Genomic DNA, 19,904 nt, shown 5'->3' on the forward strand with positions numbered 1-19,904 from the left:
CGACATCGTACGATCGAATCTACAACGTGCATCTCTAGAGCAGGCGAGGCACTATAACCTTCGAAGGCGCGAATGGAGACCAACGCTAGGGAGTCAAGTGTGGCTGCGACAACATCCCTTATCAAAAGCCGCTGAGGGATTCGCCGCCAAACTCGCTCCCAAATACGACGGTCCCTATACCGTCGCGAAGTTTACGTCTCCAAACTTGGTACGCCTGCGGCGTCCGGGAGACCGACGGCGACGGATCGCCAATATATCGCAGCTTAAACCCTACTATGCGGTGGACACCCCCGACACGATCGACAACAGCATCGCCGGAGCGAGTGACCCGGCACGGTAAGCGCACGGAACCGTGGAATAATTTTAAGATCAATGCTTGTAATAGGTCAAGATTGACGGGTCCTATGTTAGCTACACCGTTAAGTAGGGAGTTCAGAAGGTAGGGTTATACCATTAAGTCTAGACAAATATTTAGTGGACGTCGAGTGCGAATAGCCGTCGGAACAGGCGCTTACAAGTTCATCGTCACCATCAAGGACGACGGACGCCTCTGCATTGCGTCGCGGGAAGAAAGGGGGGGTGTGACGAACCCGCCTAGAAGTCGCGCGCGCCACAATCATTTTTACTACCTTTATAATAGCTTAAAGAGAAATACCGTGAATTACAATAAATATTCAGTCGAATTAAGAATATATGAGTTATAAGTAAGTTCAGAACCCAGGGTGGCAACGCCAACCGATAGTTCATCAAGACAGGTTAAATACTAGAAAAGCAAAGGAGCTAAAAGACCAGAAGTAGGAAAATACTAGAAATCCCGAATGCAGGAAAAGGGCGGAAAATGGTAGGCGGTCACGCAGCGATCGTGCCGTGTCTCTTCTCTCGGGATCGCGGAACGGAAAAGACGTGTGATTCGGACACGGCTTAGCGAGGTTTCGAAAGTCACGCGTGCTCCTCGAGATCGCCAAGTGGAGGCGATCAAGTTCTACGGAGGACGATTACAAGACACACATATATATATAAGCAAGTCAGCTAAGGTTAGTACGACCAGATTCTCACGTGTTCGAAACGGTGTAGCAGACCCGAGTGAGGACAAATTGAATAAACGGTGAAGAATATCTAATTGCATCTCTCGATCGTGTGTTTCCTTCTCGTAGTCAGGTACCAAAGCTAACCTAACTTTACCCCGCTCACACCGCTGCTTCGGACCTGGATGTGGACCCCCTTCCCGACCGGTCCAGTAGTTTTCCTACCTCCGTAGTTTTTGGGATTCATGCGTGGACACCCTTCCCGCCGTATCCACAAGCCTAGTTTTCCTGCCTCCCCCGTAGTTTTGGGATTCGTGCGTGGACACCCTTCCCGCCGTATCCGCAATCCTAGTTTTCCCACCGCCTCCGTAGTTTTGGGATTTGCGCGTGGACACCCTTCCCGCCGTATCCGCAATCTTAGTTTTCCCATTGCCTCCGTAGTTTTTGGGATTTGCGCGTGGACACCCTTCCCGCCTTATCCGCAAGCCTAGTCTTCCTGTCTCCTCCGTAGTTGTGGGATTCGTGCGTGGACACACTTCCCGCCTAGTTTTCCCACCGCCTCCGTAGTTTTTGGGATTTGCGCGTGGACACCCTTCCCGCCTTATCCGCAAGCCTAGTCTTCCTGTCTCCTCCGTAGTTGTGGGATTCGTGCGTGGACACCCTTCCCGCCTTATCCGCAAGCCTAGTCTTCCTGTCTCCTCCGTAGTTGTGGGATTCGTGCGTGGACACCCTTCCCGCCGTATCCACAATCCTAGTTTTCCCGCCTCCTCCGTAGTTTTTGGAATTCGTGCGTGGACACCCTTCCCACCGTATCCACAAGCCTAGTTTTCCTGCCTCCCCCGTAGTTTTGGGATTCGTGCGTGGACACCCTTCCCGCCGTATCCGCAATCCTAGTTTTCCCACCGCCTCCGTAGTTTTTGGGATTTGCGCGTGGACACCCTTCCCGCCTAGTCTTCCTGTCTCCTCCGTAGTTGTGGGATTCGTGCGTGGACACCCTTCCCGCCGTATCCACAATCCTAGTTTTCCCGCCTCCTCCGTAGTTTTGGGATTTGCGCGTGGACGCCCTTCCCGCCTTATCCACAATCCTAGCTCCTTCGCCATCCTGGGGCTCGTGCGCGGCCCCGCCCTCGTGCTGACTTACGCCCGCCAAGTAATCTCCCGGCTTGGCCTCGCCCGAAGGTCCAGCCCGGTGGATTTTTCGCCTCTGACGCGAAGTGCAAGACTCCGGCCAGCCCGTTAGGTCGCAGCCCAGGAATCGGACTCTGCATAACAAACGTCATCTGCTTTTCTTCGACGTAAATAAGGACCTCTGGTGAAAACTCCCCTCAAAGTTAACCGTCCCCCTGTGGAGTGGAACCCTCTAGTCCGGCGTTTCGGTGATTTACAAATTTTCTTGTAAAGGACTCTGGATCCGACTGAGATCTGTATCCCGGCCGAGAAAGCATCCTTACACATATCCAAACATTTGAACAAGTTACCTTTAAATTTAATGACTATCAAAGAGAGGTATAATTTAGATATATCAATACCGACAATCTCAAATAACTGTTTGGCAAATTTGAGCGTAGAAATTGATATAACAGAAAAAGATCTACACGATCTGACAATGCCTTCGGTAATAACACTATCGGTACTAGAAGAAGAAATAAAAGAGATACGAAAAGATGAAGAGATAAATGCATTATTACGGGTAATGGTACGAAAGAAAACATAATAGCAAGTGCCATCGCAGAATTTAATGGACAAAAACTTCACCTTCAACGATTTATAACAGCCTTGAAATTAGTTTACCTAACATAAGGCGCGATCGATGCGATAACTGTTGAAGTTACAAATTCTCAAATAATATAATTTACCCTATACAAAATTCAAAATGAGACTTTTATTAATCACTCTGGACGGCAGTTCACGTAGTGACGAATCGCAATAGGGCATAGTGCGAAGGCGACTTCTATATACACAGGAAGAAGTGAAAATCTGCTGTGATGGTCCGATCGTACTGAGTGATACACCAATCGAAAGGTATTGCAAAAACAAAGAAGATTGCATACCAAGACTTAACAACTTTCAATTGGTTTGAAAGAAAAAGTGGTGAAAGTCTAAAAGTTAAACTTTAGAAAATTCGAGCTGTTCCAGCCGGTGTGGATAATTGCCCCCTCGTGTTAGGCTAGTTGTATTCTTATTGAAAATACGCGTCGATCCGACAATTCAAAAGTTATACCCAAAACAAGATTCTTGGGGACTTTTGAAAATGAAAAATTAATTCTGTTTGTCAGTTTGTCTGTTCCAAAATGATGTTTTGGGATCCTAGAAATTTTACATGGCGTTAAACAGCTCGATATAAGAAACATAAGCTCTACGACTTTTGGAAAAACCAGCTAGTTTAGCGGGAAAACAGCTATAAATAGCAAAATTTTGAAAGGCCCTAACTTGAACTTGTACTACTAAAGCTACAGACTTGGGCAAAACCTTGTTGTAAAGGTATCTTAAAATTCTATAAACCGCCTCTTGAATGTAATTTGTCTAAATACAATTAGAGTATTTAATTGCGTTGCAAAAGTGTAAGCTTTGTAAGTTTGCCAGACGGGAGCTATTTTAAAACATCGTTGCAGGAAATTGACGTACAAAGGAAAGATAACTTTAATATTTTTGTATTGCTCCAACATATAATCTAGGACTTTATTAACTTCGCTCTCAGACCATCGCTTAGTTTCGACCACCCTGGCTCGCTTTCTTGAGGGTTTTTCTTCCATTGAAATTGTTATTCAATGATTTTGATTTATAGAAGACAAATTTGTTTCTTTTGCATTTCAAATTCGAATTTGTTTCTTTCCTTTCACTGTCATTACCATGGATTTAAAACCAACTTTTCAGTATATTTTTAGTATTTTAGATAAAATTCCTACCCATTATTAACCCCCTATTTCTACACAAGTACAACAGATTTTTATACATAGGCTGGGGTGTTTTAGGCCTTGAAAACTATTTTGTATGGAAATTGTTGTTGGAACTGCTTACACTTTTACACTTTTCAAACGTTTGCAACGCAATTGAATACCCTAAATATTTTAAAAAAAACCTTTTCTTTAATTTCTCAAAAACGGCTCTAACGATTTCCTTTCAAACTTTTAAGTGTATAGCCCTTGAGATTCCTTACATTTTGGAATATAACACGTTATTGTAAAAAGTCACGTTTAAAAGTTATTTAAAAATAGCCACTTTGGCCAGCTCAGAACAGTATCCGAACTCTATTTTAAGGTCCTGGAAATATTTAAATGATCTTAAAAAGCTAATTTTAAGAATCTTTAGTTCTACGACTTTTGGAATGTGCTTTTATTTTTTAGAATGTAAAATTACTTTTGGTCAAAATTACTTTTTGTATGTTAAAGGTGCGGTCGTCACTTTTTTTTACCTCGTTAAGAGGTGTTTTTGTTTAATGTTATAATACAAAAATTGCAAGAGACTATAGTTAGTGAAACATCCGACGTGGTAAAAGCTAAATTGGCAAAGACTACCCAAAAGGGTAAGACTGCCGAAAACATTACAACCTAAATCGACCATTTCCGCAAACTCATAGAAGCTTCGTATATTGACGAGGGCCTTCAAGCCGAACATGCTAATAAATTTGGCACCAAGCTTAGCTGTCGCTTGATCGCAATACGATCGGGCTGTGTTTTGGCCTTATCCCCTTCCCTTCACACATTCGTTTGCCAATGGATCGTCGGGGACCGCGCAATACGATCCCCTACTTTCAGGGTTGTTCGTTAAAAGTTATGTCATTGTTCTTGACTTACTCCACTTCTCGCGTCAGCACACCCCCCTTAATAAAGTTCTGGCACTTCATGGTTTTGATTTCTTTTTACATTATAAATTTATTGAGTAATATAAATATCGGAGTGCGCCGTGGATGAGTAACATAATGTTGGCTAATGCATATTGAATTAATTTAATTGATAACTATTTTGTTAGCGGAAAGTATCGAATTTATCACCTGTGAAGGTGCACACATCAGCAAAACGCTGACTATTCACGACTACAAACGTCGCTCAGAGGGCTCTTGCAATTGTACACACAATTACAAGGCTGATTCTGGCCGCTTAAAAATTAACATTTAATTATTATGTATAAAAATATATATATATCTAAGTGATTATATATATGAAATAATTATTATATTGTAAGGATGCTTTCTCGGCCGGGGTACAGATCTCAGTCGGATCCAAGAGTCCTTTACAAGAAAATTTGTAAATCACCGAAACACCGGACTAGAGGATTCCACTCCACGGGGGAACGGGTAACTTTAACTGGAGTCTTCACCAGAGGTCCTTATTTGCCTCGAGGAGAACGCAGATGACGTTGGTTATGCAGAGTCCAATTCCTGGGCTGCGACCTAACGGGCTGGAGTCTTGTACTTCGCGTCACAGGCGAAAAGTCCACCGGGCTGGACCTTCGGGCGAGGCCAAGCCGGGGGGATACTTTGCGGGCGTCAGGTAGCACGAGGGCGGGGCCGCGCACGAGCCCCAGAACGACGAATGAGCTAGGATTGCGGATGAGGCGGGAAGGGTGTCCACGCGCAAATCCCAAATCACGGAAGAGGCAGGAAAACTAGGACTGCATATAAGGCGGGAAGGGTGTTCACGCACAAATCCCAAACCACGGAAGAGGCAGGAAAAACTACTGGTCCGAACGGGAAGGGGGTCCACATTCAGGTACGAAGCAGCAGTATGAATGAGGTAAGGTTAGGTTAGACTTATAGCCTGACTACGAGAAGATCGAGAGGTGCGATTATATATTCTTTACCATTTATTCAATTTGTCCAAACCACACGTCTTACCCGTTCCGCGATCCCGAAAGAAGAGATCACGCCACCATCGCTGCGTGACCGCCTTTTCTTTTCCGCCCTTTTCCTGCATTCGGGATTTCTAGTACTTTCCTACTACTGGTATTTTAGCTCCTTTGCTTTTCTAGTATTTAACATGTCTTGGTGAACTATCGGTTGGCGTTGCCACCCCGTGCTCTGAACTTAGCTATAACTTATTTATTCTTAATTTGACTTAACATTTATTGTATTTCATTGTATTTCTCTTAAAGCTATTATAATGAAAGTAATAATGATTGTGGCGTACGCGCCTTCTAGGCGGGTTCGTCACAATATACGGATATTATTATATGAATTTCTAACAGATTAATTCTTGGTCTTAACTAGGACGGTACTTACATTGCCCAAAAGTACATTTGTATCTAAACGAGAGAGAACAAGGACTGTTGGAATGGTAGAGATGATATATAAGTTCTCTAATTCATTTACAGTTATTGGTAGGATTCCTTTTAATAACAAATATTGAATTCTTAAGTTGAACTGTGGATCATTGTCTATCGTTTTTGCTAATGCTAATGTAGTGATCATGGTGCACGGATATTTATATAGATATACATAAAAATGGGAACCTCGTCCCGCAAACTTACCTTCATTTTAATCCTAGGCGATGAGATCTCTACGCTTCGGATTCAGGGCTTTAGGAGACGTTACAATTGGCTTGTATATACGTGCAATATTGGATGACGGTTCACAACAACATAATACAAAAACAAGGAAGAACGCTATAGTCGAGTACCTCGACTATCAGATACCAATTACTTAGCTAAAGGGACCAAAGAGAAATGGAGATATGCAAGCAGCAAAGCGACATTGAAATGCGCCACCTACCGGCGGTAGACTTAAGCGTTATGGGCGTTAGAGTGGGCGTGGCAACATTTTTGGATCAATTGATAGGTATTGACGAGACCAATACATTTCAGTTAAATTTTTTTATCTAGCGTGAAAATTGTGGGCGCCACAGGCTTGGGCGGCTTGTGGGCGTTAGAGTGGGCGTGGCACATTCGCGTAATAAACTTGTGCTGCGTACAAGACTATGGAATCTAAATCTGAGATCCCATTTATCTATCTTTTATAGTTTCCGAGATATCCACGTTCATATTTACAATTTTTTTAAGTTTGTGGGCGTGGCAAACTTTATTTTGGGTCAATCGATACGTATTGATGAGAACATTACATTTCAGTTAAAATTTGTATTCTAGCATCAAAACTGTAGGAGCCACAGTTTTGGGTGGTTTGTGGGCGTTAGAGTGGGCGTGGCACTCTTCTGAAACAAACTTGCGCTGCGCAGGAATCTCAGGAATCTGAATGCCTAATCCCAGTATTGTAGCTCTTATAATTTCCGAGATCTCAGCGTTCATACGGACAGACGGACAGACGGACATGGCTAGATCGACTCGGCTAGTGATCCTGATCAAGAATATATATATTTTATGGGGTCGGAAACGCTTCCCTTTGCCTGTTACATACGGGAGTTCCACTGCGGCACACGTCAGTTTCAATGCTTGAGCTTGGGCTGGTCGGTGCAGCTCCAATTTCTAGTCCAATGAATTGGTTGGTTCTATTTCACTTGCATTCGGGCATGCATACACTTGCAATTTGCTTTCAATTGTTTTGGCGATTCACTTAGGTTGGTAATTAATTGCAATTTAGTTCGCCCTTTTTTATATGTTTATTGTCTTATTGTATTTTGTTGTGGGCACTTTGCTGCAACTGTTTTTGTTTATGCTCCGATGTGGGTCACTTTTTTCTCCAGGGCGTGATGTTGATCGCGTCTCTGAACAGATCTGTAGATCTTTACGATTTTAAGGATCACCAGAACCAGGAGTATTCCAACGATGAGTTTCATGGTCTTGTTAAGATCTTGGATATCATTCTTGTGGTCGACGATCTCCACGGTGTTAACGTTGGCGGTGCTGCCGTCCATTTTGGACGTTTTGCTGACCGTCTTGTGGTCCTTAGGCCATATACTTGGTTCACTAGTACTCTTCATCCTTCGGGGCTTGTAGGTAGGCTTCCTTCAGGATGCGGTCCAGGGAAGGATGGGAACGTCCTTCGGGACACTGGTCTTCTTCTAGTAGTGATCCTCACTTCAGGGGAGTTGCACTTCTAAGCCAGTGCCAGGGAGATCAGAACAAATTTTGTCTCCCTTCTCTATTTGGCTGGCGTCTTTTATACCGGACTGGAGCTTTCGCTAGCCCACCATATTGGATGAATTAACTAGGTGTTCCCACCTAGGGATACTGTTTACCTATTTCCCCTAGCTTAGGAGTCAATGGCCGCCTGGTGCACTTTGCCTCCTGCCGAAGTATGCTTACCAGTAGGTCGATCGTGGTCGTTGTTCTGACCACACTCGTGAGTTGTCGAATTGTATCGCTGGTCTGTCCTTATAAATCTGAGTGTGGTTAGTCACTAGCGGCCCCTACCCTTAACTTAAGAAGGTTGTTTCGCTGGGGTGAGTCTTTGCATGGAGAGGGCGTACGTAACAAGAGAGGGAATTTTACAACAATGAATTAAGCTATCACAAAGTACATTCAATGCAGTACAGAAATAAAAGGTAACTAACTCTATATTATAAGTTGTATGAAAAGACGGCTATGGGGCAATTAGCATATTTTCTGGATTCGTTCCGGGGATTTGCATATAGGAGGCAGGCGCACGTTTCCGACGTCAATTCAGGATTTCAAAATGTAAAGTGTTCACCAAGGATCGTAACTGTTATAAGTTTTATTTTTAAAATCAATTTATTATAGTTATGTCATGATTATACCTCGTAGAGTAAAGGGGTATAATAGATTCGTCGGAAAGTATGTAACAGGCAGAAGGAAGCGTTTCCGACCCCATAGTATATAGAAAAACTCAGAAAATAAGTTTTATTTGTCAAGTTTAATATAAAACTCTCAATATAACGATTATTTCATGAGTTTTAAATAAAACTCTGAAAAATAAAAATCATTGTGGCTATGTAAAATACAATGTTTAATAATGTCAGTGGTGTAGTTATATTTTTTCCAGCACTTTCCCTTGTTAGTGATTTTTTTGTTTGAAAAAACAAAAATAACAGTTATTTTCGAACCCTGGTGTTCACCATAATTCGTAGTTTTGAGATCATGTCCACCTCGACTCATAATACTAATTGTGTTTAGAAGGTATTAAAAATGTTGTTCAACGTTGTTGTCTCTTAAATTGTTCAATAATTTGGTCAATTTCCTCATGAAATTTCATTTTGTTAATATTCTTTTCTTGTTGGGGTTTATTCATCTAGTGTCAACTTTAAAATGATGTATAAAAATTAATTTAGTGCCTTGACGCTAATTTTAAAAAATGTCAAAATAATGTATGCATTGTTAAGAGCACAAACCCCGCCCTTAAGGTGTGTTTCACAATAGGGAAACCGGTTTCCTTTATACCTGTTTAATGACGGACAGCCAAAAAAAGTCTTTTGAAATCGTTTCTTTTCCACACCTTTACAAATGATTTGTTTTCCTCTTTTAATTGTTCTTAGATACTATCGAGCTTGTGGAAAACTGTGTTCTCCATCATTCCAAAATCGTTCCGGTTTTGGTTAACCAATATGCAGTCTTTCGAGATTTTGTATTTAGCAAAGTAAAATCATATGGTGCTTCTATTAAAAAACTATTATTCAAGCTTGAATCTTTTTCGAATACAATTCCAATTTCCTTTAGAATAAAATTATTATTATTATCAAAGAAACCTTGAACATCAATCGAAACAGTATCTTTCAACATTTTTCTAATGTTAAACAACTCGATCAAACACATCGCCAAGGTTCTTAGTTCGCATCAACACAAGTTCGTGTTTACAATTTACCAAAACTTTTTTATAATCCTCAGCAAAACCCAACAATTATTTTAATGGTACAGAAAAGTTGAAAGGGGGTCCCGAAGAAATTTCGTCTCCACTGCTCCATCCAGAATTTAATAGATTTTGGCTTTGAAGATTACCCTGAGACATCAAATTTTTCAGAGTAGTAGTCATACCGACATTAGAGGTTTACGCCGATGGTTTCAGCAGCGGCGGCGGCGTAGAGTTCTAAATTACCCAGCGGCGGTGGCGTAGCCGTTAGAAAGAACCGGCGGCGGCGGCGGGTACGCCGCTTATTAATACCACTTATTAATAAGTGAGTCAAGCGAAATAACAAATTAAACTAAAACTAAATAAGAGTCTTTTCTTGACTTGATAATTAATAAGTAAGTTAAGCGAAATAACAAATTAAACTGAAATTATTGACTTCATAATTAGTAAGTAAGTAAAGCGAAATAACAACTTAAACTAAAATTAAAACAAAATAACAGTCTTTTCTTGATTTGACAGTTTTGAGATTCATTGTCTTTTCTTGACATGACAGTTTTGAGATTCATTGAAATTGATTGAAATTGAAATTCATTGTCTTCATTATTACACTATTAAAAAAAAATTCTTAAGAAAAACTTTCCTTACAAGTTTCGTAGTTATCATGAATGAAAATAATTTTATTGACGTTGTGAGGACTGAGCTGCGACCGTTTATGTGTAATTGTAAGACCAGCAATGGAAAAGACTCGCTCACTTGGTGTGCTCGTTGCCGGAATACACAATACTTTTTGTGCCAGCTTCGATAGTAAGGGCATTGCAGTTGTTTTTTCCTTCCAAAAAGCTAGTACGTCTTGGCGTGAAGACAAACTTAACAGTAGATAGCATTCTGCTTCCAAGTTGCCATGTTTTGTGTTTGTAGAATGTCGTTCAGCAAGCTTTAATATTTTGTTTGCAGGTTGATTTTCGCTATCATTTAATTGATCGATATCTTGTTGTATATCGCCAATCAGCTCTTTGTACATTTTTAGCAAAAACTCGGTTTTTTTTAGATTATTTTCTTTACAATAATCAACTACACAATCCAATGAGCTAAGTCGCGGATCTAATAAGGATGCGCAGATTAGTATGTCCGATAGTGGGAATCTTGAATCCAATTTCATCTTAATGTTATTTTTCATATAAGTCAAAGAAAGTGGCTCATTGCGCTCGGTTTCATCCAATATTGAGACGATCTCTGTTCTTATTATTAACGCCATGCTTATAGATGGATACGAATCTCCAGACAAAATATTGACAGCGTCTTTAAATTTTTTCAAGAAATCGCGTAACTTATATAAAAGCTGTGCTTCAGTCTCTGATAATATTAAATGAGTCTTATTGCTGCTTGTAAGCAATTTGTTGATCGCAGTTCTTTGGCACCCAAGACTGTCTAGCATGGTTAACACGCTGTGCCACCTAGTTGGGACCGAGTTCTTAAGAGAAACATTTCTCTTGTCCACCAAACTACTTCGCAAGTCATTAGGGTTGTTTATATTCATATAAGTTTGCAAGGGAACATCATCTAATGGCCCAAAATCATCATCGTAGTCAACCCATTCAGTATCTTCGGAAGCTAGCAGTTCTTCTAAATTGTCGATATTGGACAAAACTTCATTTTGAAGTGCGTCAGCTTGACATTTCAAGATATGTGTCTTAAATCGTAAAGCACTCACAATATTTTTGCACTTTACAATTAAATTTTTGATTTCCGACTCGGAATTGAAGCCATCTGCATTAAGCAAATTGTGTAGTCCATGTCCAAGGCAGAAATGGTTGTTTATACACCCCATACTGATAGCTTTTTTGATGTTGCTGCCTTGGTCGGTTACGACGAAATTAGAACCCATTTGCAAACTAAACATTTGGGAAACATTTTCGAGCTCTGTTAAAATATTACTTGCCGTATGAGACTTCGACACGTACTTTGTTTCCAGCGTTAAATGCTTCATCGCAAAGTTCCGTGACAAAAAATGGAAGGTAAATGTTATAAAACTTCTTCTTCTATAGTTGTCCGTCCACAAATCAAAAGTTAGGGCAAAGTGTTCTTGTCCAGATACCATACGACTAACTGCTTGTAAAATGCATTCATACACATCGTCGAGTGCAGTTGTTGAAAGCGTTTTGTAATGAGGAATGTCATCAGGAGACACAACAACTTTGTATTTGGTTAAGAAGTCTTTTAGTCCATTGTGGCAAATTATATGAAATGGTAGAAGATCATTAGCCATCCACAAAGCAAGCTCCCGTCCCAGCGCCCATTTACTATCTCTATGAGATTTTATTGGAGTGCACTTGTTGAAAAAAGATGATATTTTTCCTCGTGAAGCCAATGATGTACTCGGAGAGTCGATTTCACGTATATTGTGTTCATTTTTAAGATGACGAGTTAAGTTCCCTGTGGAACAGTTCTTAGAATATGATTGAATTTTAGCACTGAAACAATTTAAAAAATATAATTTTGAACTTGAAATAATAAATTTAATTGTTACCATGAAAAGATTGTTGTTTCGTCTTCTTTTTTCTGTTCATCCAAACACAATTTGCAAAAAACCTTGTCTTCTTCGATGAACTTGTTTTCTTCTTTCGCTTGCAAGACACCAAAAAACTCCCACACTTTAGTTTTACGACTTGCGTTGCGCTGTAGTTCAATTGAATACATGTTCAATGCCTTATCCATCTGTTTGTTGGGATATTTAATTCTTATACATAATTCTTAATCCAATTATAACACTGTAAAACTTACTTCGTGAAATTAATTACGCACTCAGCTGTTAAATGTTTAAGAGATGGGACACATGTAAGGAGATGGGAGATGAGACATTTAATCGATAACTGAAAGCGATTATTGTCGAAAATTTTGTTAGGATATATTAATAATAACCTTTTTTATTTATAAAATGAATACAAATTTGTATGACGCCGAACGCCGCCGCCGCCGCCGCCGCGCCGGTTTTTACGTGACTCGGCGGCGGCGCGTTAAAAAAAGCAAAAAATCGGCGGCGGCGGCGGCGTGGCTCGGCGGCGTATATGTCTAACCGACATGGACTTGACACGTTGGACACATTGTATTTAGTTGTTATCTAGCAGTATTTTTATGGTTACTATCTGTTTAGTCTTGGTTTTGGATGGTTACTGTCTGTATAGTACCTGTAATGTACTTGGATTTGGATGGTTACTATCTGTATAGTATCTGTAAAGTACTTGGTTATAGATGGTAACTATCTGTTAACAAGTGTTATGAGTTGTTATAGTCTCTTATTAAGAATTATCAAAGCACACAAGTCAATTTTTCTCAGATGAATTAGCCAAACAGACTTGCCGTGAACTATCATTACCTGACCGTCATCAATATATTACGTCTCTTTCCTTCTAATCTATATTAAAAAATTTTAAACAAGAAAGGAAGTTAACTTCGGAGGTTTGTATACCATTGCAGTTATAATTATTATATTTAAAAATACAAGAAATGATATTCCCAATAGTCCCAATAGATAATATGTCAAAAAACATCGAAGCTATAATTTGTTTCATAATATTATCCCACCAATTTTCCGATAGTTCCTATGGCAGCTATATGATAAAGTCGTCCGATTTTGATAAAATTTGTTTCGAAAGAGGTTATATGCTAAAAAGCACCGAAGCTATAATTTGTTTCATATTATTTTCCCACCAATTTTACGATCGTTCCTATGGCAGCTATATGATATAGTCGTCCAATATTGATAAAATTAAATTCGAAACTCAGAACTAATTAGGAAATGTTATTTCCAAGCGTAGAAGGTTATATGTTAAAGAACACCGAAGCTATAATTTGTTTCATATTATTTTTGCACCAATTTTCCGATCGTTCCTATGGCAGCTTTATGATATAGTCGTCCGATTTCGATAAAATTTAATTCGAAATTCAAAACTAATTAAAAAATGTTATTTCCAAGCTAAGGAGGTTATAAGCTAAAAAACACAAAAGATATAATTTTTTTAAATTTTTTTCCGATTATTCCTATGGGAGCTATAAGATATAGTTGTCCGATCCGGCTGGTTCCGACTTATTTTCTAAAACTGATAGACTAGTTTGCGTAGAAACGGACGGACAGACAGACAGACGGACAGACGTACAGACGGACAGACGGACATGGCTGAGTCGATCTATTCATGCTGATCAAGAATATATATACTTTATGTGGTCTCCTTCACTGCGTTGCAAACTTCTGACTGAAATCAATATACCCTCTGCAAGGGTATAAAAATTGTTTTGGAGTGCATTTTGATCTTATAATTAAATTAGGAAAAATCAATAAGCCAACAGAGAGAAATATATTATCATTTTGATTTGTGTTAATATCCCAAGAATAACACACTATTCTTGTTTTCATATTTTCAAAATTATATATTTCAGAATGTTTAAGTCAAAAGGGCGTTTAATTTCAAGAGGCAGTGTCGAGCGGCAGTTTTATCCAGATGTCTACATCTCGCGCGCTCGCACTGCCGTCCGCTCTCCCTCTCCATCTCTCGCCTAAGTCTCCGCTCCGCACTGGAGCGCTTAAGTTAAGTTAGGCTTAACGAACGCTTATGTCCAAGTGTACCAATAAACACCTATGCACGTCGCACAAAAAACCCCAAAGTACCCCCGTGTTTTTTTGCGTACCCTTCGTTCTTGGGACTTCATCTATTTCTGCGAACAAGCCACCCCGCCCCATCATTTAGGTCCTTCGAGCCGGACTTAAAAATCTTTGGATTTTCCTCTCCTGGAGTTTCCTTTGATTTTTCCAAGCAGGCTTGAACCGATCCAGATAAGTTCCACTTACTATATTTTGCCGATCATACAGCCAGTTTTTCGAACCCTATTTCGACTAACTTTCTGTATGATATATTGTCTAAATCCAAAAGTGATTAATCCGACGCAATGGCAATGAATATATGTATTTCAATTCCGTTATTTGTGCCCGACAATATTCCAGTTTCCTTTGCCCACAATTGTACAATTCAAACAATTCCAATAGATATTTCAGTGCAACTATTTAATTTTAGTCATAAATATATTTTCAATTCCAGTTGTGTGTAAAATATAACTCAGCCACAGTAAAATTTTCCCGATCATAAAATTTTTCCTTAAGATTTGCACTTCTTATTATACACGTTACTCGTAGAGTAAAAGGGTATACTAGATTCGTCGGAAAGTATGTAACAGGCAGAAGGAAGCGTTTCCGACCCCATAAAGTATATATATTCTTGATCAGGATCACAAGCCGAGTCGATCTAGCCATGTCCGTCTGTCCGTCTGTCCATCTGTCCGTCTGACCGTCTGTCTGTCTGTCCGGATGAACGCTGAGATCTCGGAAACTATGAGAGCTAGGCTATTGAGATTTGGCGTGCAGATTCCTGAGCTTCTTACGCAGCGCAAGTTTGTTTCAGTAGGGTGCCACGCTCACTCTAACGCCCACAAACCGCCCAAAACTGTGGCTCCTACAGTTTTGATGCTAGAATACAAATTTTAACTGAAATGTATTGGTCTTGTCAATACCTATCGATTGCCACGCCCACTTTTACGCCCACAAACCGCCCACAAACTTCAAAAAATCGTAAATATAAACGTGGATATCTCGGAAACTATCAAGGATAGATAATTGGGATCTCAGATTTAGATTCCGTAGCCTTGTGCGCAGCGCAAGTTTATTACGCGAATATACCACGCCCACTCTAACGCCCACAAACCGCCCAAGCCTGTGGCGCCCACAATTTTCATGCTAGATACAAAATTTTAACTGAACTGTATTGATCTCGTCAATACCTATCGATTGACCCAAAAAAAAGCTTGCCAGACCCACTCTAACGCCCATAACGCTTAAATCTGTCTACCGCCGATAGGTGGCGCATTTCAATCTCGCTTTGCTGCTTGCATATCTCCATTTCCCTCTGTTCCAGCTGCGTGTGTATATTTACACAAATATTCTAATACAGTCCACTCTAACTACTCTTTCTAATACAGTCCACTCCAACTGCTTTTCTCGACTTACAAATATGGCTAAATTATTTCTAAAATTAAAAACAAAGTTACAATATCCACAAATTTACTCCAGCAATTCGTCTGGAATTTAGTTATGCAGGTGACAAACAAAAGCGCCGACAAACAAACATAAGCGAAGTCTTTACAATTCCCGCAGCGTTATTCCGCTATTCGCACCCCACATATGTATTTATGTACAGAGTACATAAGGGCGGTCCACATTTGTATGGAAATTTTTAAGGCACCTATACGGTGCGCTTTGAGGTATTTAATGTATACCAAAAGAAATTTTTTGAAAAAAACGCGTTTTAGGGTTTGCGAATTGGTTTCAACGTTTATAACCCATACGCACTGTTGCCCTTGATCAAATATATTATTTTCATATGGGTGGCCTTGATTTGGTTTTATTTCTTAAATTCGTTTGTCACCTTTCAAACTTACTTTGAAAGCTTTAAAAATTGAAAACATTTTCTAGTTGCTAAAACCAGAATTTACATGGTCGTACAAGATCGAATTGGATTTAATTTTTGAAAATATTGACAATAAGGTATTTAAATCCTCAAGTTGCACATTAAGTCATTTAAAGCATTTCGCAAATCATTTTTTTTTATTTAAAAAAAAAAACCGTTTCATAAATGGAATGCGGAAGGACAAAGAAGGCTCTCCTTTTATATAAACATTTTTTTTAAGGCTAAAATAATCTTTGTGAAGCCGCTTAGAATGTTGACAAAGTTGGGGGTGGGAAATCGATTTTTTCGAAAATTGTTCTGCCTGGAACACATGTCGTATGAGTAATTTTAAAGCAAACTTGAGGACGATTCGAGAGGTCTAAGTCTCAACAAAAATTTTTTTAATTTTTGTTTACATTTTTTACAGACCTTTATCTACCATGTAAAATGGTGAGAACTAGTTTTCATTTTTTGGACCACCCTAGTGTACATACATACGTATATCGATATTTTCGCCAGTGCACAGTGGGTCAAGAGCTCACAATAAATGTTTCTTCCCAACAAACAAAATTAAAGTACGTAATTCTTTACATAAGTCCGACCATCCGATATAATAAATATTTATTGACTCTGCCTATCCGACTGTGTGACCGTATATATTTACAATCTTGATTGGTTCCTAAATTCCAATTGTATTCTAGCCCGTTCCGTTACTTCTGAATTAAAATTCTAATTCTTTTTACGTCATGGCAACATCAGTAAAATCCGGTTTAACCCGATTTATGGCCACGGCTGACTGTCTGATCCACTTTGAGGCCACTGTGAACGTTCCAGGTGCTCATACCCCAACGTTATCCGCCTGTAAAATCCGACGCGATCACTTCAATTTCTTGTGGCAAACGGTAAAGGCAGCATAAGACATATGCTCCGACTGCATTATAGCTGCAGGCGAGGGCGCCTCAAGCTCCAGTAACTCCGTCCCAAAATTCCTCGTCTTATGGCTGTCGGCTCCCTCCTATCGACCTCCTAAACCTCCTAAAGAGGTTTTCTCTGGCGATTATCTTCGCTGGCCGACTTTCCGGGACCTTTGTACTGCAATACACATAGACAATCCGAGTCAAACGCCCGTTGAAAAATTATTCCACTTAAATTCAAAAACAAGTGGCGAAGCTCATTCCATAGTTTCAAGATCCCCACTCACAAATGATTGTCGCATTCGTTGTTATACTAGAATGCATTTATTTATTTATATTTTATATTATATTTGTTGATAATGGTGATTAAACAATGATTATAAATATCATTTCGATTTCATGTCAGATCAACACCATACCCCCTTAAACCAATGCAAATCAACCCAATCCGAAAACAGATTCAGGGTTTAAGTACAGGTAAAACTTCAAAACTACCTGTAAAACCATTGATTATCTACATACAAGTGTTCCTGGACTAAACTCAAAAAATGAAGATGATCATTTTGTAGGTCAATATATTTCAATATTATCTCTTAATAAAGGAGGAAACGGGTGTTTCTTTGCTTTTTATATTTTTGATATATTTATTATTTTATTATTTTGTATTATAATTTTTTTACTTAAGAGTGACTCCTCCGCCTCTCTGTTAGCCGCCTGCAGTCTCCGTTCCTTGGTCGGGAATAAGGCTAGACTTGGGCGGATGCTCCTCCGGCTGCTGAAGGGAAAGGCCGGGAACAATGGGTTCCAGAACAGGCCCTGGTACACGGCAGCATACCAGTCCGCCTCTTCCCTCATTCTCTGGTGGTTCGCCATCCGTGCTTGGTAAATAAGCATATATTGCTCCTGGCGTTCTACCACCGCATGGAGCCTATCCTGGTTTACTGGACGATTCGCGAGAACCTCTCCTCAGCGCGTCTATTAGGGGGAGTTCCTCCCAATATTGTCGCTCTGCTTCATCCTGCTGCGCTTCCGCCTGTTGGCGTGCCCTTCTTTGGTCGGGTAGGGCTCTCCTTTTGCGCCCCACTATCGTCTTTGCTCGCTCAGGCGAATGCGCATTTCAGCGATGTCGCTAGGGAATTCGTGAGTGCTCATCGTTCTCCTGTGGTGTCTTCTGGTCTTCTGACTGGGATATCAAACAGCGAACAGCTCTTTAAATAATGTTAGTGCTGGCGAGAAATTTATGACTACCCCTTGTATTAGTTTTGAGTCTGTTATTCCATTTACGATAAAAAATTTTTTTTTCAATCTTCCATGGATTTTTTATTGTTTGTGTTTACTTTTGCACCTTCTCTAAGGTTTTTTTGGCAACCCATTGTATTCTCATTATTTGTATTGTTGATAACAGTTATGACTTTGGGTGTATGGTTCACAAATAAATAAATACTTTCCCAATTATATTTTTTATGACTTTTTTATCAAGGGATAATATTCCATTAATTTTTTCCATTACCTTGACCTGTGCAACTTCGCTGTGGATTTTTTGGCAACCCTTTGTACTCTCACTATTTGTATTGTTGGTAACAGTTATGACTTTGGGTGTATGGTTCGCAAATAAAAAGAAATACTTTCCCAATTATATTTTTTATGACTTTTTTTATGAAGGGATAATATTCCATGAATTTTTTCCATCACTTGACCTTTGCGCCTGCGTCAAGACATTTTAGCAATCCTTTGTAACATCACTTTTTGTGTTGTTGGAAAAAGTTATAAATGGTTCGCAAATAAAAAAATAATTTCCCAATTATATTATTTATGACTTTTTTATGAAGGGATAATATTCCATGCATTTTTTCCATTACCTTGACCTTTGCGCCTGCGTCGGGGCATTTTTGCAATCCTTTACACCTCCACCTTTTTTTATTGTAGGCTACCAACTTGGGAAGTTTGCTAAATGGGATTTAAATTATCGGTGACAAATTTATAAGTGAAAGTTACAGACATTTTGGACAAAGGATACAATTGGTCATTTAGGCGTGGGTACACACATTTGTAATGTTGATAGAAAATAGGATAATCACAGTGTTTTTGTTTTTAGTGTATTACGCCGGATCGATTTCAATTACTTTCCCAATTATAGGTAGTTTCAAACCGTTTTTTGACATTCATATATTTTGTTCTTTCTAAACATTTTATTGTAGCTAAGTCCTATAATTATGGGATGTAAGGCTAGCTATCCTAGTTAAGGATAAATTTATTATACCTACATAAGATGAAAGAATAAGAAAAAAGGTAATGTTTTATTTTTACAATACACAAGTTAAAGTGGATGATAATATTATATGTTCTTAATATCTGTCAACGTGAATCGAAATTGCTTATCAAAACAGATTTTAGACAGCTCGTGAACAACTAATGGGGTTCTTTTGATTTCTCAATTAGTTTTACAATCACAGGATACTTTTCTCCCCAACATAATCGGACATGTTCCTCTAAGATATCAATCTTCAGATATTTTGGTTGTGCAATCTTTCTCACGTACACAGCAAACACATTGAAAATCTGAGTGTAAGTTTGAACTTCACATCGAAAGTCGTCTAGTGGTCAAGAATTTTTGATCATTCTTATCAAGTATCATCAAGTAAACAGAAACTAAACAGCTAGTAGCCAGCTAATAACATCTAGTAAACAATTTGTATACGTCTACTAGTAAGCAGCTTATAACAACTAGTAAACAACTAGTAGACATCTACTAAACAGATAAACCAGGTACCAACACCTCTAT

General features: G+C 39.4%; 1 protein-coding gene across 1 annotated transcript in view; it reads right to left on the reverse strand.

The window, feature by feature from the left end:
- Positions 1-17,828: 17,828 nt before the first annotated feature.
- LOC119559291 (pleckstrin homology domain-containing family H member 2-like) overlaps positions 17,829-19,904 on the reverse strand; it is a 339,250-nt gene continuing 337,174 nt past the window's right edge. Inside the window, exon 5 of the mRNA XM_037872368.1 lies at positions 17,829-17,897. Within this exon, the coding sequence (XP_037728296.1) occupies positions 17,829-17,897 (69 nt within the window). The remainder of the gene's footprint in view (positions 17,898-19,904) is intronic.

This window comes from Drosophila subpulchrella, unplaced genomic scaffold (assembly GCF_014743375.2).
Source record: "Drosophila subpulchrella strain 33 F10 #4 breed RU33 unplaced genomic scaffold, RU_Dsub_v1.1 Primary Assembly Seq20, whole genome shotgun sequence".
In the NCBI taxonomy this organism is placed as follows: domain Eukaryota; kingdom Metazoa; phylum Arthropoda; class Insecta; order Diptera; family Drosophilidae; genus Drosophila; species Drosophila subpulchrella.